Genomic DNA, 19529 nt, shown 5'->3' with positions numbered 1-19529 from the left:
GTTTCTGGTTTTTGAGTTTACTCATACAAGTTTGCAAAAGCTTGTCGGGTTTGTGGTTGATAGGAGCATTTTAATGTGACGTTTTAATATTTAACTCTCTATATCTTGCTTAGTTATTTTCTTTACTTAATCATTTTTAATTTAGTTTTTATTTTCTAGGTACATCAGAGAAAATGACAAGGAAATGAGCTTAAAGACACATGAGAATGATGTGAGACGTTGGAGATGACAAAAGCAAGACACAAGGAGTCTCAGTTGAACTAGGAAAGCAAAAAAAGATTCCAGAAGGTTCAAGAACATTTCATGTGAAGAGTCCTTGTTTGACTAGGAGTCTTAATGAGGCTAGGAAACCTGAGAGCACTAGGAGACCATGTGACTTCAAGATGACTCAAAACTTGAGATTATTCTAGAATACTTGAAAATTTTTGGCAAAATGAAGAACCCAAGATATTATAGGGGTCTTGGAGGTAAAATGAGTATTTTTTGGGGATAAATACATGATTTTCTATGAAAATAAAAGAGGATTCAAGAAAGTGACGTTTTGAACTTATCCTGGAGAAATTCAAGGGATTACAACAAACAAAAAGGTTGAAAACAGGTCCAGATACATTCCTTGAGCTCCACACTTCATCCTTGTGACACGCTTTGAGCAAGCGCATAATTTAACCCTGAAAATATCGTTAGTAGTATAAACAAATAGGGATCGTTCTATTCCGGGGATTGAGGGTACACCTATCATTGTCAAACAATTAAACAATTAAAATTAAAACAAAGTATAATATTCACAAAGATATTCACAAGTATAAACATTATTTACGAAATTAGGGAGGATTTTTGGTTTTGGTTTTCAAAAATTAAACTAAGTAAAGAAAACAAATAAAACACAAAAACATAAAAACACAAATGGAATGAGAGAACAAAGATCAAAACCGAAACTTATGATTAAAATTGATTCAAACCCTAATATTGTTCATCTAAGTCATGAGAAAGGAGTTGATCATGTGAAACATTCGAAAGCAAATGAATTCCCATTTTTTTACTTTTCAATGCTAATTAACCTAAGCGAAAGAACCTAGATTAATCCTATCAAACATGCAATCAAACCCTAGAAAGCTAGTCAATCATGTCATGTTTAACGCATTACACATAGAGAAAGGCTATCAACTCAAGTGTACAACTTAGTATGGAAAAGTCCACCTAATTGCAATTCTCTTTAATTAAATTCGATCTTTGTACAAAACCTTTACTACTTTGATTCAAGTTTACACAAAACGAAAAGTCGATTTCATGTTCTTAAACCTAGCACCATTCATATCGAAACCCTAAGTGTTTGCAACCACATAAGATTAAAATACAAAAGTTATCTATAACGCAAATTTAATTAAACAAACCCACCTAAGCAACTCTCGAAGAACAATAATATGAATCTGAAAATTTCATTTAATCATAAAAAAATTCCAGAAATTAATATTCGTTCAAACACATATGTCAACTAGAACAAAACCAACGAAATCAAAGCAAAGGTTACAAAGGAGAATCGGATTACACCGTGGATGGAGGATGAAGATGGATGATTAACGTTGTGGTCTCTTGAATCTCGAAAGCAAGCTTCAAGAATGGTGGTGGATGATGATGCTCACGGCAATTCTTCTTCTCCCTTGGCCTTGCTTGAACTCGTAGCTTGCTCTAGAGGATGGAGGAACTCACGGCTATGCTAAGAACTTTTCTGAATTTTTCTAAAGTGTAAAAACGTAAAGATTGGGAGAGGAACTTTGACGTTGAGAAAAGGGGAGTATATATAGGGGACGGCCTCCTTGCTCTCCAAGCCGTGTGCTTCCTCAATAATCTCACGGCAACAATGTGATAACTCCACATAATTTCCTCCAATGCTTGCTTGCCACACAAGCCCTATGAGGTGGTTCAACCAATCACAAAATTTTCTTTTAATTCCCTAGAAATCTTGGCCGAAATACCTTGAGATAATTTCTGATTTTTATAGTTCAATTCGGCCAAACTTCCTTTAGGGAATTAAGGAATGTATCTAGACTTCTTTTTAGCTTTTCTTGGTCTCCACACATATTTTCTTTCCTTAAAACTCTCTAGAGAATATCTCTTTGCCGTCCAAAGCTAGGGTTTCACGTTGCTTCCTCTTTTCTCTCTTAATTCTTCACGGAAATTACATAATATAATTCTCCAAAAATATTTCATTCCAAGAAAATCTCCCTAGAAAATCTCCACCGAAATCTTCTTTATATTTTCTGATTTTTCACGCCATCTCCTTGTTTCTCTCTTGATATTTCACGGCAAACTCTTTCTAGGGTTTCTTCATTGCGTCACAAACCCTAATTCCATGGGCTTTGTGGGCTTTTAATCCAATTGCCGAAAATCCACTTCATTCTTGAGAGTTCTTGGGCCGTGTTGCTTCAACTTCAATCCTTGTCACCTTCCAACGTCAAGACACTTCATTTTTCCATTTCTTCTTCATGGTAACGTTGGAAACTTCATTGGTAAGCTTTCCTCCTTTTCGCAGGGTTTCCTGGTTGAAGCAGGAAAACTTCTTTTCTTCATTTCTGCTCATTTCTGTGGTTCATTGTTTCTCATTTTTGCTCCCCTTAATGTTCGCGAGCTCCTCTTTCCATTTGTGAGTTCATTTCCACTTTTTAGCTCCGAGGTCCTGAAAATATAAACTAGTAAGAAAAATAGAAACTTTCCTAAAATGAAAAATGGCAACTTTCCTAAACTGAAAATGGAAACTTTCTAAAAATGAAAAATAGAAACTACAAAATAGAAACTTTCTACAAATAGGAACTTTAATTTCCAATCAAAGAATGGAAACTTTCCTAAACAGGGTTTTAATAAGGAAATAACGCAAGAAATGTAGGGAAAAGCAAGTAAAACGTCGCATTAAAATGCTCCTATCACCTTGGCGGAAATTGAGGAGATAAATTAGAAAATAATCATGTAATTAATGCAAAAATAATCTCCCTAGAATCAAGGTGCTAATTTGAAGGCTTCTTATTGGTTGGATGACACAGGAAGGATGATGTGGAATTATCTGATTGGCTAATGTTGTGTGGATCAATCAGATAAATCCTAGAAAATAAAAAGAAGAATCTTGAAGACTTGGAGACTAAGTTGCCATCCTCCTATAAATAGAAGCATCATTGGGACATTTTCATACACAACTTCACACACCAATTCTTTCATTCTTTTCACACACCAAAAATTCTCTAAATTCTCTAGTCTTCAGAAGCTTTGCGTCTCAACCAAGGAGGAGAAGAAGTCATGCAATACATCAAGATTTTAACCGCCATCCACGCTTGTGTCGTCCCTAGAAGATTGCTTGCTTTCAAGGATCTTCAAGTTTTTCGTCTCAAGGCTTTGTCATTCATCTTTCACGGTGTATTTCATACTTTCTTTCGTTTTCCTTTGTTTGATTCGTAGAGTTATGAATTCTAGTTAGCATGACATTAAGGGCAAAGTTTACAGTCTATTTATATGTTTTGAAAGAAAGTTGCAATTTCTTTGTGTTGATTTCTATGTTGCTTATGTGAGATTGCTTAATTGATTTTGCTTTACAGAAAACTTTTATATGTATGTGTTCTTTGGTGGCCAACTTAGGATATATGCATGTAATTGGAGCTAGATTTAGGTAAACAATTCACCTAATAGTTTTGTGAACCTATTTCATAAGTAGTAAAGACTTTGGACAAAAGTTGAAATCAATTAAGGAGGATTGCAAATAGATGAATTTTTCATACTAGGTTGTGCACTTTGGTTGACATCCTTTCTTTGTTCTTCATGCGTTGAATGTGTTCTTGAGTAGCTAGCTTTCTAGATTATGATTGCATGTTCAATAAGATTAATTTAGGTGCTTTCACTTAGATTAATTATTCAAGGAAAGTAAAAAATGCGAAATCGTTTGCTTTTTAACGTTTCAGATGGTCAACTTCTTTCTCATGACATTAATAATCAACTATAGAAATTGTAATTTGATTTCATGCATATGATTGTGGTTTTGATATTTGTTCCTTGCGTTCCACCCTTGTATATGTGTTTTTACAATTTCTTTATTTTATTTATTTTAATTTTTGATTTTATAATCCTAACGTACACCCCCCTTATTTGTGTTTACTTGTATTTTTATTTTTTTTGTTTTATTTTTGTAAATAATAATTCTTACTTTTTATTAATTCTTTATTTGTTTATGCAAGATTAAAATAAAAATATATACAAGTAAACACAAATAAGGGGGTTTTAGGATTATAAAATCAAAAATTAAAATAAATAAAATAAAGAAAAATGTAAAAACAAATATACAAGGGTGGAACGCAAGAAACAAAGATCAAGACCACATCCATATGCAAGAAATCCAATCACAATTCCTATAGTTGATTTTCTATGTCATGAGAAAGAAGTTGACCATGTGAAACATTAGTAAGTAAACGATTTCGTATATTTTACTTTCCTTGAATAATTTATCTAAGTGAGAGCACCTAAATCAATCCTATTGAACATGCAATCATAGTCTAGAAAGCTAGCTACTCAAGAACACATTCAACGCATGACGAACAAAGAAAGGATGTCAACCAAAGTGCACAACCTAGTATGAGAAAGCTCATCTATTTGCAATCCTCCTTAATTGATTTCGACTTTTGTCCAAAGCCTTTACTACTTATGAAATAGGTTCACAAAACTATTAGGTGAATTGTTTACCTAAATCTAGGGGTCGTCAATGGGCAGGGCATGGCCAAAACATATTTTTTTTTTATTTTTCAGGCCGGGCAGGGCCGGGCTTCTCTTAAAAATCAAGGCCCAGGGCCGCCCATGAGCCCAGGGCCTTACGGGATTTTTAGGGCCGGGCCGGGCTTTTTTGGGTGGGGCAGGACCGAGTCCATTATATTTATATGTCATATTATTTTGTTAAAAAAAATACAAAAAGCTATGAAAAAATTATGATATGTTAATGATTGACCAAAATAAAATACAAAATTAAAAAAACATATGACCTAATGCAATAATTAGTTCAATATAACTACATAAAAAGATATTAATACAAGAATTGAATGGGCTTTCGGGTGGGCTTATAAGGCCGGGCGGGCGGGCTTTAATGGGCATATAACTGGCCGGGCCTGGGCTTTGAACCCTCCGCCCTAGCCCTGCCTCGTGCCCATTGGGCCGGGCCGGCGCCCATGGGCTTTTAGGTTCGCGGGCCAAATGATGACCCCTACTTAAATCTAGCTCCAATTACATGCATATATCCTAAGTTGACCACCAAAGAACACATACATATAAAAGTTTTCTATAATCCAAAATCAATCAAGCAATCTCACATAAGTAACATATAAATCAGCATATAGAAATCGCAACTTTATTTCAAAACATATAAACGGGTTTTAAACTTTGCCCTTAACGTCATGTTAACTAGAATTCATAACTCTACGAATCAAACAAAGGAAAAAAAAAAGTATGAAATACACCGTGAAAGATGAATGACAAAGCCTTGAGACGAAGAACTTGAAGATCCTTGAAAGCAAGCAATCTTCTAGGGACGACACAAGGGTGGATGGCGGTTAAAATCTTGATGTATTGCATGACTTCTTCTCCTCCTTGGTTGAGACGCAGAGCTTCTGAAGACTAGAGAATTGAGAGAATTTTTTTGTATTTAGAATTATGGGAGAAGTGGTGTGTGAAGTCGTGTATGAGGCTTGCAGGGTGCATCTATATATAGGAGACGTCTGGGGCTTCTGGATCCTTCTTTTAATTTCTAAGAATTATCTGCTTGCGCCACATAGCTCCAACCAATCAATTAATTCCACGTCAGCTTTGCTATGTCATCCAACCAATGAGAAGCCTCTAATTTAACACCTTGATTTAAGGGAGATTATATTTTTGCCGAATTTAAATAAATAATTTCTGATTTATCTCTTTAATTTCGGCCAAGAATGAATGTGGACATCAAGGAATGTATCTGGACCTGTTTTCAACATTTCTGCTTGTTGCAATCCCTTGAAATTCTCCTTCATTATATGTAGAAGTCTCCATTTGGCCATGATCATGTCTAAATGCATTTAGGATTTAATTGAGATGTCATTATCCAGATATATTCTTGAAATTCGGCCAAAATCAGTATATGTCTAATACGGACTCCAAATTTGATTTTTAACCGTCTTTTCTTGTCAAAAATGACTCTCAATCCATATCACCTTTGTAGAGGACGTTTTGAGCTTGTTCTTGGGCTCTCCTAGTCCACCCAGGTATCCTAGTGTCATTAGGACTCATCATTTTTGGCCATTTTCCTTTATTTTTCCGATCATGCTTCCTAGTTGACTCAGGAGTCTTGTTTTGACTAAGTTTCCTAGTAGAACCAGGATTTTCTGGCTAGACCAGGAAAACTTCATTTCTTCATTTCAGCTCATTTCTGCAGCCCTTGTGCCTTGCCTCTATCATTTCCAACGTTCCCTTGCTTCTCATGAGCCCTTAAGCTCATTTCTTCTCCATTTGCTCCAACGTACCTAAAAAATAGAAACTTTATTAAAATTGATTTATTTAAGGAAATAACTAAGTAAAATATGAGGAAATAACTATTAAAACATCGCATTCAAATGCTCCTATCACTATATATATATATATATATATATATATTTTTTTTTTTTTGAATAAATATGGATTTCAATATTAATACGCATGCCAAATTGGCAATTACATATCCTTCTGCTGCCTTCGAATTAGACAAATCAAGAAGTTATGGTAAGAGAACCACTGTGATACATAGGGATATACCACCTATATTCAAATTAATCGCTCACTTACAAGCTTGCTTTAATAACTATGAAGTTCTAAGACATAGTATATAGGCCAAAACTATAAAAGTTTTAATTAATAATTGAGGGTGACCCAACACCCTCCTTAATAAACCAGTCTAAATTAATTGTATTTGTAGGCCCAGAGTAGCAATTAGGAGTGGGCATAACAACAAAAGGAGACTGGTCAAAACAAGCAGGCAGCCCATCCACAAAAGTCATCCCAATGGACCCAAATCCAACAAAGGACTCAAACCCAAAAGAAGTGAACATACTAGTCGCCCTTGAAGCCCGCTGCACGTCGTCACACCATCAAGCTTCCAGACGTCGAAATTGGTCGGAACTAGATCATTGAAGAAGGATTTTCTCCCACCCGACATCATCCTAGAATCTTTAGAAGCACAAACTCCCAGCCAACCATCACTAGACCTAATCAGGACTGGGCAAGGAAAAGCAGACACACAAAGAAGCTTATCTCCCCTGATGGCAGATTGAGAACTTGTCTATCTCCATAATTGAAAGAGCGATCATCACCAACCATGCACCATTGACGTTCATGAGAGTGATCGAAAACCAACAAGCAGTGGAGGCGCTACCAAAGCAACCTCGAAGATTCAAAGGAGAAGAAAACCACCCGAGTGTTTTCTTCAAAGGCCAAAAAATTCTTGTGCTTGGTCTTGCCTTAGTGAATCTAATTGCAGAGAATGAGAGGGCTGCCGTCACAGAGGATCAACGTTGAGGTCCTAGTCCATGACAATTAGGGTTTGTATAGAGCAGCGATGACGTTGCCATCTTTTTGGCATAGTTTAACTTTTAATGAAATACCCACTTGCTCTAAAGTCTAAACAAATATAAACATAATTTATTTTCATAATAGTATTAACATTATTACTAATACTATATTAATAGTACATGTATTTTAAGTAACTGGATAAAAAATCGTTAAATAATTACTTTTATTGAAAATGACTAAAACTTGATGTCATATGTACATCAGAGAGCTATAATCAGATAAGTAGATGAATACAAAATTTTCGACAATTCATCAAGTTAAAAAATCTACTATAATAATATTGTTCATTCTAATTTATATTAAAAAGTACAAACAAATACTTGTTGTACAGTTGGTAATACCGAAAACTGAAATACCGAATTTGATAGTTATGATTAAATACCAAAAATTTTGGTTGTAATTGTTAACTCCATTTTAAACCGAAAACTTTGGTTTTGAAGTTGATAAGACCTAGCTATAACCGACTCTAACAGAGTGAGTGACAACCTATGTCAAGTTGTCAACGTCCTAGATTTTCTACCCTAGTTACACTTTTGCCTTTCATTTATTCTGGAGTTATATGCGGGAAAGGGTGTTATATGAATTATTGAAAATTTTGCCCTAAGCTTTATTGTCTTAATTAATACTGAAATCATTTTTTTTTTACCAAGAAAACACAACATGCACATAAAGATAGAGGGGATGGAGAGTCGAACCTACTACACTCTTGGGAAAAAAAAGAAGAGAAGCTTCTATTCATACTTCCATAATTGTCACTTGGACCTCTCTGTTTTTCCAAGTTATAGTTGACTTTATCAACTCATGTCAAATTACCAATAAAGACATAAAAGAGGAAAAAAAAAAAGTTATTATTATTATTTTTTTTTTTTGTCGAAAACCTTTACTTTTCATTGGTATGCAGATTTCAATCCCAAGTATCTATCACACCATAAAAATGGGTGCCGGAAAAAAATTACTTGATAGACAAATTATGGACAGAAAAATGTAACAATCAAAGTAAGGAAGAAGAAAAGCCCTATGATTCTTTACTTCTTTCTCCTTCTTTTTGGTTTGGTACTAGTGTTGTCCAGTACTGCTTAGCCGCCAACAATATCTTTTATCTATATACGATGAGGACCCTCTTCATGGTCTACAATTCTGGCATCATATTGCATTGCATATAGGAGCGCCTTGGCCTTCACAACCATATCCTAAAAATACAAGGACAGAATGTGTTTTCTGGAAAATGGGGATTGCAAGGCACATATCAATCCCTACTGGGCAGAAACCAAAAATAACCAACAGAACACCAGATTTTTGGTTACGCAGTGAAAATCTCAACTTTTGAGATTAAAAACACTGCGGGGCTCTTACTCTTGAGATTGAGAACCCAAAATAATAATAAACTTATGATGAAGGATATGTTCTTTACAAACTTGAATAGCACTAGCTCGGCTACAATGATTAGATGAAAACTAATACCAAGTTTGTCTTCCATCTTGAACTCCTTCTTCACTTGAACGATCACCAAATATCGCTCTCCTTTCTTCACAGCTCCTCTACAGATCTCAAGAGAAGTTATGCATACGAAACAATGATCAAGAACACTTAAACATGGACCAAGTGTTTTGACTCTTGTGAAGACTCAATTAGCAAACATGCAAGACGCCTCAAGATCTTCTTGCGTTCCAAGTTCCCTTCTTATGCCGTCTGTTTTTCCACCCACTTAGAATAGCTACCGTCACCTTATAAAAACAATCCAACAGCTTTTTACCCTAATACACATTCCACAAGGAAAAACAAATCTTTTTGTATTAAAAGAAATATAAACAATTAAGGACACCAAATCCTAAAATACTTAGGAAATCAATAATATACTTTGGCAACAGAAAAATATCTTTAAATGAATAAAAGATATTAAACCCATTAAACTGCAAAGATGCTTTCCCGTTTTGTATGGAGTGCCAACACACCAAGTTGATCAAAACTTGTACCTACATATCCACATCATCCTTGAAAATTATATTACCTTGTGGCCTTAAAATCCTATCCATTTCTAAAAGAATGTCTTCCATTTCGCATATGTCCTTATAATAAAGAGTGAAAATTGAATCAGAGTGGATGAAGTCATAGGTTCTTAGGTAAGTAGACATGGCCTCACACCAATTTTGATAAGTTCCGATAAATCCACTTGATATACCTACTATTAGTTAGAATTTGATTCAATGGTGGGGAGTAGATTCATAGTGTTTATAATAAATTCTGGTTTTGCAGAACCTGCACATTAGCCACCAATATGTATCATTGGCCTACTTGGTGTCTTTGCAATTTTAAATATCTCAGCATGCAAAGCTTTCTTCCTCTTCACTACTGAACCAATTATTTGCCCTAGTTCATGATCATCAGCACCTTGCCGAAGTGGATCTCTTAAGATGACCTTTGAAGGCCATGGACTTTGAGGCTATCCTAGCTCCTTCCAAAAAGAAAAAAATACTTTTATTAATTTTATTGCAGGATGGGCATTGTGGGAAAGTGAGGGAGCCTAACATATTAGATATTTGTACAAGTAAGTTGGAGGTCTATTAAGTAGAGAAGTCCAAATACCAATTATAGAGGTATGAATAGAAGCTCCCATTGCCGTGAGTTAGTGAACTTCCTCTCTCTCCACTCTCAACTCAAGCTCTTCTACGGATCTCTCTCTCTCTCTCTAATTGCCATCACTATCTCTCTCCCAGCACCAGCACAGTTCCCCAACTCCCTCTCCGACGAAGAGGAGGGAGCACCCATGCTTGGCTAGCAACAAAAGCTAGAAATTGGATAGGCTTGTTGTTTGATTCGAAGTAAAAAGAGGCAGTGATGGAGAAATCGGGGTCGCGAGAGCTACGATGCGTAGGGAAATTAGAAATCGAAAGGCCAAAGCCCGTCGGCTTCCTCTGCGGCTCAATCCCTGTTCCCACCGACAAACCCTTCCACTCTTTTCACTCCGCTCTCATTCCCTCCCCCCAAACGTCCGTAATCGCTCTCTCTCTCTCTCTCTACATACATGCATGCATATGAATTTGATTTGACTTGATTTTTCTGTTTCCAGAGTCAGTGCTCCTCGTTATCGGATGCTTCCCACTGAGACTGATCTCAACAGCCCTCCGCTCCTTTCCAGTTTTCCCGATAAGATTCTTCCCGTCCATTCCGGAGGTACACTTTTCTGTTTCATGTGGTTTATCATCATCATCTAGTAATGAAATTGGAGTTTCGGGCCTCTTTTGCAATGTTGATTCATTGCCTTATGCTCAGTATTGTATTGTTGGTTGGCTGGCAGATAAAGCCTGGGATGGCGGTGCTGTCACATCAAATCTTGCTAGGAAATGTGAGGCCCTTGCTGTTTCTGGTTTAGTTGAGTATGGAGATGAGATTGATGTAATTGCTCCCGCTGACATTCTCAAGCAGATATTCAAAATGCCATATTCAAAGGCTCGACTTTCCATTGCAGTTCAGCGGATTGGGCACACACTTATTCTTAATACCGGGTTTGTATATCGCTAACTTTCTTTAACTTTGCTTATACATCATTTCTGTGTCCCCTATTTTGTTATGTAACTTATGACGTGCTTTTTGAGGTGTGTAGGCCTGATGTTGAAGAGGGAGAAAAGTTGATCAGAAGACGTCAAAATCAGTCAAAATGTCTTGATCAATCTTTGTTTCTGAATTTCGCCATGCATTCTGTTCGAATGGAAGCTTGTGATTGCCCACCAACTCATCATGTCGCATCAAATGAGCAGTCAAATGCTTCTGTTCTCCCTGGAGTGAATACTGGTTTTGTGGGACAGCATCATCATGTGGCTCGGGGTGAAGGGACAAAGCATACTTCAGAGTATACACAAGTTAAACAAGATGAATTCGTTTGGGCAAGTAAGAAAAATAAAAACAAAATGGGACATACTGCTGTGAAAAAAGCTTCGCAAGTTGGTGACAAGCCTGTGTCTTCAATGCAAGAGTCTGAAAAACATAAACGAGGTGATAACGATGAGTTTTTACGGGTATTGTTTTGGCAATTTCACAATTTTCGCATGCTACTTGGAAGTGACTTGCTTCTGTTCAGTAATGAAAAATATGTTGCTGTTAGCCTGCATCTATGGGACGTTTCCCGAGAGGTAAAAGTGAACTATTGTATACTTTTTCTTTTTCCCTCCTATTCTTTTGGCATATTCACTTTCTTTTTGGTTTCTTTGTTTATCTACATATTGTGACAGGTTAAACCTATAACTTGGCTTGAAGCCTGGCTAGACAATGTCATGGCTAGTGTGCCAGAGATGGCCATCTGTTATCATAAAAACGGTGTGGTCCATAGTTACGAGCTTCTGAAAACAGATGATATATTTCTACTGAAAGGAATATCTGATGATGGCACTCCTGCTTTTCATCCTTATGTGGTACAGCAAAATGGCCTTGCTGTTTTAAGGTTCCTTCAAGAAAACTGCAAGCAAGATCCTGGAGCTTATTGGGTAGTGATGTGATTTAATTTGTTTGACATTGGTATTTGTTCGTATTTTTTTTTCAACAATCTTTATAGTGGCATCTCTATGACAACATTCATCCTTTCTATAATCTTTCAGCTGTATAAAAGTGCTGGGGAAAATGACATTCAACTTTTCGATCTTTCTGTTATTCCAAAGAACCACTCTTCTAATGATTGCGATGATAGCTCAAGCTCTCTGCCTTCTTTATTGCATCGACGGAGAAGTGATTCCTTGTATTCATTGGGGACTCTCTTGTATCGAAGTGCTCACAGGCTCTCACTTTCAATGGTGTGAAAGACATTTCTATTGTATTTGGTACATACTCCTATACACGTATTTATTTCTTACAAATAATTTTTTGTTTCTTTGAATTGCTGCAGGCTCCAAACAATGTGGCAAGGTGTGCGAGGTTCTTTAGAAAATGTTTGGAACTTCTTGATGAGCCAAATCATCTGGTAGCGGTGTTACTAGATTGATGTTTTTCTTTTTTTGTTCTTTGGTTATTGCTTCCTGACTTTTACTAAAATTAGTAAGCATACAAATAAAATGATAACTATAATTAGTGCATTGCTGAACAGGTTGTACGTGCATCTGCCCATGAACAATTTGCTAGGCTTATTTTGAACAATGATGACGAGCTGGAATTAACATCTGATGCTCTGCCAGCAGAATGTGAGCTTACAGTTAGCCATGCTCAAGAAGAATCTATAGACTTTTTAAGTAGTATTTCTGAATCGTTAGTCCATGATCAGTTATTATCTCTAGTGCGAGAGGAAAAGTCATGTGAAGATGGACCAAGTTTTCAAGATATAGTACCAGGTGCTTCTGTAAATATGACTCTAGAAGCAAATGCACATTCTCCAAGAAAATTGATAACAGCAGGTGACATGGACTTTGGAGATTTGCCAGAATCCATACCAAATTTCTCTTGTGATGAAAGATCTACAGTTTGCAAATTGTCTCCAACAACAACAGACGTAGTTCAGAGTATTGCTGAACCCATCTCCTCAAAACTTGCTGCAATACACCATGTTTCTCAAGCTATTAAATCTCTTAGGTGGATGCGGCAACTGCATATTACGGAACCCAAGTTAGTGGGCCAGGAATCCCAGGATAGTGAAACTCAAGTTGAAAGTAGTAGGTCAGCTTCATCTGTTAATCTTTCTGTTTGTGCATGTGGTGATGCTGACTGTATCGAAGTTTGTGACATTCGGGAATGGCTTCCCACATCAAAGTTGGACCATAAGTTATGGAAGCTGGTTCTTTTGCTTGGGGAATCTTATTTGGCACTTGGACAAGCTTATTTAGAGGATGACCAGTTACATCAAGCTTTAAAGGTTGTAGAATTAGCATGCTCTGTCTATGGATCAATGCCTCAGTATCTTGAAGATACAAAATTCATTTCTTCAATGAATAGTTGCTGGTCTTCAAAGTCAAAAAATAATAATACAAATAAAAAGACAAGATCATATAATAGTGATCAGAGATTTCTAAAGAGCTCAAATGGTGATTGTCTGACTTTTGAGCAATTCTCATCCATTTACCTCTTCTGGGCCAAGGCATGGATAATGGTGGGAGATGTGTATGTTGAGTTCCATAAAGCTAAGGATAGTATTATATCTGAACCGGAAGAGAGAAAACATTCTACTTCAGAGGTAAAAGTATCATCTGAGGTTGTGAAAGAAGTTAAAAGGCTTAAGAGGAAGCTGGGGCAGCATGTGCAGAACTGCACTTCATGTTCTTTAGTAAATTGCAGCTGTCAAAGTGATAGGGCAAGCAGTGGTAGCAGTGCTAGTAGCAGTAGTGGACCAAGTGGTGATATGCGCTCGGTAAGTTATGGCAGGAAATACATTAAAAGACCACATCCTAAGAGCAACACCTACCCACATTTGAGAGACCTGGAAGATAGTCTTTGTTTGGAAGCGGAGAATAAAAACATACTGGATGTTGAGTCGACAGTGGTGTCTCAGTGCGATGTTGCTTTGAAAAAAACTGGGGGAATATTCAAGTACCTTGGAGGTCCTGCAATTGGAGATGTTGAATACAATCTTTCAGCAGCCCTATGCTGTTATGAAGAAGCTAGAAAGGCATTATGTGGTTTTCCATCTAGTTCAGAAGAGCTACAATCTGTAATGAAAAAGAAAGGGTGGGTATGCAATGAATTGGGCCGCAATAGACTTGCGAGGAAAGAACTGAGCAAAGCTGAATCTGCTTTTATAGATGCTATAAAATCATTCAGAGAAGTTTCTGATCATACCAACATTGTACTAATAAACTGCAACTTGGGCCATGGAAGACGAGCAGTGGCAGAAGAGGTGGTATCAAAGATCGATGGTCTTAAGATGCATTCCACATTTCCTAATGCATATGTTCATGCACTGGAGACTGCAAAATTGGAATATAGCGAATCACTTAAATTTTACGGAGCAGCAAAGGCAGAGCTGAGTGCTTTTGTTGAAGACTCTGGCTCTGTGTTGAATGATTTGAGGACTGAGGTATGCACACAGTTCGCTCATACATATCTGAGACTCGGAATGCTATTGGCAAGAGAAGATATTACAGTGGAAGTTTATGGAACTGGAGTGTTGGAAGACATGCATACAGGGTCCACTAGTCCTACTGGAAGAAAATCAAGAAAAGAATCACGAAAGCATGAGATTTCAGCAAATGATGCCATTAGGAAGGCACTGTCTGTTTATGAATCATTAGGTGAACTACGGAAACAGGAGGCGGCATATGCTTATTATCAGCTCGCTTGCTACCAAAGGGATTGTTGTTTGAAGTTCTTGGAGCCAGATCAAAAGAAATGCAACTTATCCATTGGTGAAAACAGTATTCTTCAGCGGGTCAAGCAGTATGCATCCTTGGCAGAGAGGAACTGGCAAAAGGCCATGGGTTTCTATGGCCCAAAAACACATCCTACAATGTACCTAACTATTCTTATAGAGAGATCAGAGCTCTCATTGAAAGTTTCAAGCCACTTGCACTCAAATGTGGTATGTTCTTGAACTCTGTACATACATGATTATTTCTTTAAAAATATTGAGTACTTGCTAATGACATTATCATTTAATCCATTCCTATTTGAAACTGGCATTGAGACTTGAAAACTATATGGTGAAGTTTCTCCGATCTAGACATTTATTTTACTTCAAGCCCACTTTGACAAAACCATAATGACATGAAATGTGAGAATGTACAGTGCTCATTCTGGAATAATTTTCTGTTTTTGTCATGTTAGTTTCTGAGTTCGTTTAGCTGTATTTGCACGGCATGGGAAAATTATATTTTCAATTTTCTGCCTTTCTGTTTTCATTTTCAACTTCAAGGTACCGCATTAGAGTTTTGGTAGTTGTAACTATTTAGCATTCAGCCATATAATTTTTCGTCAATCATGCACCCCATTTAGAAGTGTACAGTGTCATAAGATATTATGTATTTATGTTCAGAAACTTATATGGAGTTATTATTTTCATGATTGTTATTTATATGTGAAGATGGTAATGCTTTATTCTTTTTTTTTGGCTGTTTATTTTACAGTGTTGAATTCTAATAGTAAGTACACTAGTGTGCTATATTAGTCAAAGAGGTTACTAGCAACAATGTATATAAATGATTTAAACAGTGATAGTTTAAAACTGGCTATTTTAGACTGATGCTGTGTCTTCTTTCGCTCATGAAAAAAATGAGATTCTAAGAAAAGTAAATTTTTTGTATATTGAGGTTTTTATGCTAAGTTTAGGGTTTTTATGTGGAGAGAATTAGGGATTTGATTTACGGCTTGTAGCAGTTTCATTTTAGGAAATGGGGAAAAGAAGAGCGGGGGGGGGGGGGGGGGGGGGGTTTGGGTTAGAGAGTTCTTTTTCCCTTTCCTCATTTGTATGAATTATCTCGAAGTCATGTTTTTTTTTTTTCCCCGGGATGTGTATCAAATCTTCTGTCCCCTGAGGTGCATTCTGGGTTTTAAAGGAACATTAACGACCTGGAAGTTGAGGAAATCATTTCTTTCTTATCTCTAGTTGAGGATATAGTGCTGGTTCCATCTAGGTCAGATAGGAGAAGGTGGTTATTGGTCTTCTAGGAATGTTATTCGTGTCGATTTTGTTACGAAATATTTGATGGACAACCCCACTCTTACTCAGTTTACTCCTCTCATGTAAATTGGGAAGTCTGGAGTACCTCCTAAAGTATGACCATATGGGATTAGCATTGGGAAGATCCTTTGTTGCCATATTTGTGTAGTGTCTTTGTTCTTTGTTCATTGTTGGCTTTGATGATGCTTTTTAAGCTTTTCTTTTTAGTTCACTGGAATTTTTATTCACTGCTCTGTAATTTTTCTATTATTGATGAACTCTTTTTCTATCAAAAAAAAAAGAAAAGAAAAAGGATCTGATTAGTCAATTAAATGTGAACCCTTGTAATACATATCTGTAAAGAGAACTCTTCACATACTTTTGAACACCACTATAAGTTTTCCATCGCACGATGTACTTTTCATACAACTGCAACTCTTATGATCATTACAAGATGAGGAAATGATGTCATAAACTACTACTAAAACTACTCATGAACACACCATCTAATTATAAGTTTAATTGATCTTACATGTTGTTAGACCAGGAAAAGAAGTTATTTGCTTGCTGCATTTGTCTAACAATTGTTCATTCCTTTTGATGACTCATTTGCTGACTCCTGTTTATCTTCATGGGTAAATGACATTGAACTTACTAGTAATTTAATTCTAGTTGGAAGTTATCAAGACATTATTGTGATTTGATTTTGGGACTGGCCTTATAAACAATGAAATGGGCCATGATATGGACTGGTCTTGAATGTAGAATAAAGTAATTATTTCCCTATTTTTGCCCAAGTTGTGAATTTGAGGTCTGAAGGCTTTGATTGCAGATCAAGTTATTAGGATTTAGTGGAATGAATTATGGTGTGATAAAGAATGGCTTTAAAAAGATGGGGTGGGATAGGTTGTGGATTCCAGGTTGTTGAAGTCAGTGTACTGGCTATTGGGTTTAGGAGAAATGAAAACGATTAATTTGGGGATGCAATGGACTGAAACAAAGGGATGTTAACATATTTCAGGTGTACTCGGTAAATTGTCTGACAATTTTTGTGTTATCCCGTATAATAAGTAAACTAGAGCAAATCTTATTAACGTTATCATTTGCCGTGCCTTTATTTCTTATTTTCCAGATGCTGGAATCAGCTGTGTCTTGTTTGTTTGAAGGACGGTATGTATCGTCGGAAACAGATTCAGACTCTTTGAAAAGTGGTGACTCTGAGGTACATGCCAAATTTTGGAATCAGTTGCAGATGGTTTTGAAGAAGATGTTGGCCGTGACACTTTCAGCAGGTGGCAACAAATTACCTGTTTCTCAACCTCGGCAACTGCAGACTATATCCAACAGATCTGGGGATGCTGAAAAGCTCAGGGAGCTTTACAAAATATCTCTCAAGTGCGCGGAGTTGAGTCAGTTGGGTGCTATGCACAACTTGTGGACCTCATAAGTTTGGAACTAATACAAAATATGGTTTCTAATGTCGTAGTATTGTAACAGTTGAAATGACTTTTAAGTTTGTGACATGTAAGACTACATTGACAGGGTATGTCGTAGTATTGTAACAGTTGAAATGACTTTTAAGTTTGTGACATGTAAGACTACATTGACAGGGTGACACTCGAGTTATTGTGTGATTTTCTGTTGCTAGTTCTCTGAATTTACATAGGTTCACCGGAAAGTTCACTGGAAAGTTTGTTGGTGTCACATAATCAGACTTTAAAAAGTTTTCACGTGAGTTGGATGACTGACTTCATTCAGTTGGCCATTTCAAAAGCCTGAAAGTACACATTAATTGCACGGTGGAAGATCTTCTGGGATTTCGTTTTGCCAATTACTGAATAGCTTGCAGCTTGTTTCATTTTTTCTTGATATTCTGCGTTCTTTTGCATTTGATATGTTTTGTGGCAGCAGTAGTACGGCAAGCTCTTTATATAATAGACTCCACGACTCCACCCATATCTACCTCTTTTTTGCCTGGTTCTTTTTGGTTTCTTGGAGAACTAAAGTTGCTATAGTACTCTGGCAGAACGCTATGTGGTGGATGAACACGATGCCTACTTCCCTCCGTCTCCCTAGTATTCACCATCTTCATTCATTTATTCCGTTCTTCTTTGGTAGATTTGATATGATAAAACCCCATTACCTTCTGTTTTTGGATTGCTGGCGCGGCTCTCAGGTTCTCTTTTGCCATTTGGCGGCCATGTTACATGACATGCATGAAACCTCCATTTTTTTTTTTGGTCGAAGAAAATAAAGTTTGTATTAGATGTGTCAAAAGATACACCACAATACAAGAGGTACAAAAGACCTCAGCAAATAGAGGCACGTAGGCCCAGCAAATAAGGCATACAGGCCCAGCAAAAGAGAATTAAAGCCTCTAATAGGCTTGGTCCAAATACAATTTGAAAGCCCAAACTTGAAAATGAAAAACCCTAGTACTAATGCTAGCAACCACCAAGAGAAAACCAGCTCCCTCCCAAGAATACCACCGCCGCCACCTCCATGTCCAAGCTTGAAGAGTATCAGCCACCAAAGCACCATCTTGCTTCCTTCTACACCAGTTGGGACACAACACACATGGCTCAAATATGCCCAAGAAACACCAAGTAACCTAGCAAAGTGTGATTGCGGAAATCGATCCACTCGCTGTTGAGGAGTGAAAATACACCAACGGGCGTAAGTTCGTTTAGTGGTGGTGGAGAACGAAGCAAATCCGGAAGCACTAGCAACAAATGCCATCTAAAGAGGACATGGACAGTTTCGAAGGTAGATCTGGACTAGAGGAGTAGAAAATCAGTGACAAAAGGCCATACTTGGGTTGTAGGGATGGAGAATGTAAGGGGTGCAGATGGAGTGAAGGGGGTGAAGATGAGATCTGTTCTCATTAACATAAAGCCAATAAAAGCAGTATGGTGTGGAGAGGTAGAGAGATGGTAGATGGGTGAAGTAGGTGGGAAGAGAGAGGAACCAGAAGGTGATTGAAGGGGTGGAGGGGATGGACAATATTGAAGGGGTGGGGTTGGAGATGAAGGTAGAGAAAGGGATCTGTAGACTCTCAAAATAGTGACTGGGGTAGAGAAAATTTCTAGAGAGAAGGTAGATTGAAGGGGTGGCATGAAACCTCCATTTATATTTTGATTTTCAAATCTTTTCCTAGCTTCAGTCTGTTCAGTTTCCCTAGATTCAGAAAACCTATGTTTCTTTTCTTTTTCTTTAACCCCCTCAAGATGCATCGTCCTCCCTTTTTTTTAATAATTGGCTTCTTAGAGCAATTCCAACAGTTTCCATTATTTTGATTTTTCTCTATTTTATGAAAAAATGAGCATTTTTTGCTCAAATAAATTCCCTAGAACTATTCTCATTTTAG

At 37.0% G+C, this 19529-nt stretch overlaps 1 protein-coding gene across 1 annotated transcript; it reads left to right on the top strand.

Moving 5' to 3' along the window:
* Nucleotides 1–10201: 10201 nt before the first annotated feature.
* On the top strand, nt 10202–17809 carry LOC133735493 (uncharacterized). Its single transcript, XM_062162901.1, has 9 exons — nt 10202–10583; nt 10664–10767; nt 10892–11099; nt 11198–11723; nt 11823–12074; nt 12186–12377; nt 12470–12544; nt 12668–15085; nt 17295–17809. Exons 1-9 carry the CDS (start codon nt 10432–10434, stop codon nt 17607–17609), a joined length of 4242 nt encoding a protein of 1413 aa, XP_062018885.1. The 5' UTR covers nt 10202–10431; the 3' UTR covers nt 17610–17809.
* Nucleotides 17810–19529: the final 1720 nt, after the last annotated feature.

The sequence above is a fragment of the Rosa rugosa genome, chromosome 3, assembly GCF_958449725.1.
Source record: "Rosa rugosa chromosome 3, drRosRugo1.1, whole genome shotgun sequence".
Taxonomy (NCBI): Eukaryota; Viridiplantae; Streptophyta; class Magnoliopsida; order Rosales; family Rosaceae; genus Rosa; species Rosa rugosa.
The sequence above is the reverse complement of the archived record's forward strand: the minus strand, read 5'-3'. Positions and strand labels throughout refer to the sequence as shown.

Coding starts and splice junctions, on each gene's coding strand:
- LOC133735493 (XM_062162901.1), top strand. CDS start 10,432: ATGGAGAAATCGGGGTCGCGAGAGCTACGATGCGTAGGGAAATTAGAA. Junction 10,768..10,891: donor TCTTCCCGTCCATTCCGGAG/GTACACTTTTCT, acceptor GTTGGCTGGCAG/ATAAAGCCTGGGATGGCGGT. Junction 11,100..11,197: donor ACACTTATTCTTAATACCGG/GTTTGTATATCG, acceptor TGAGGTGTGTAG/GCCTGATGTTGAAGAGGGAG.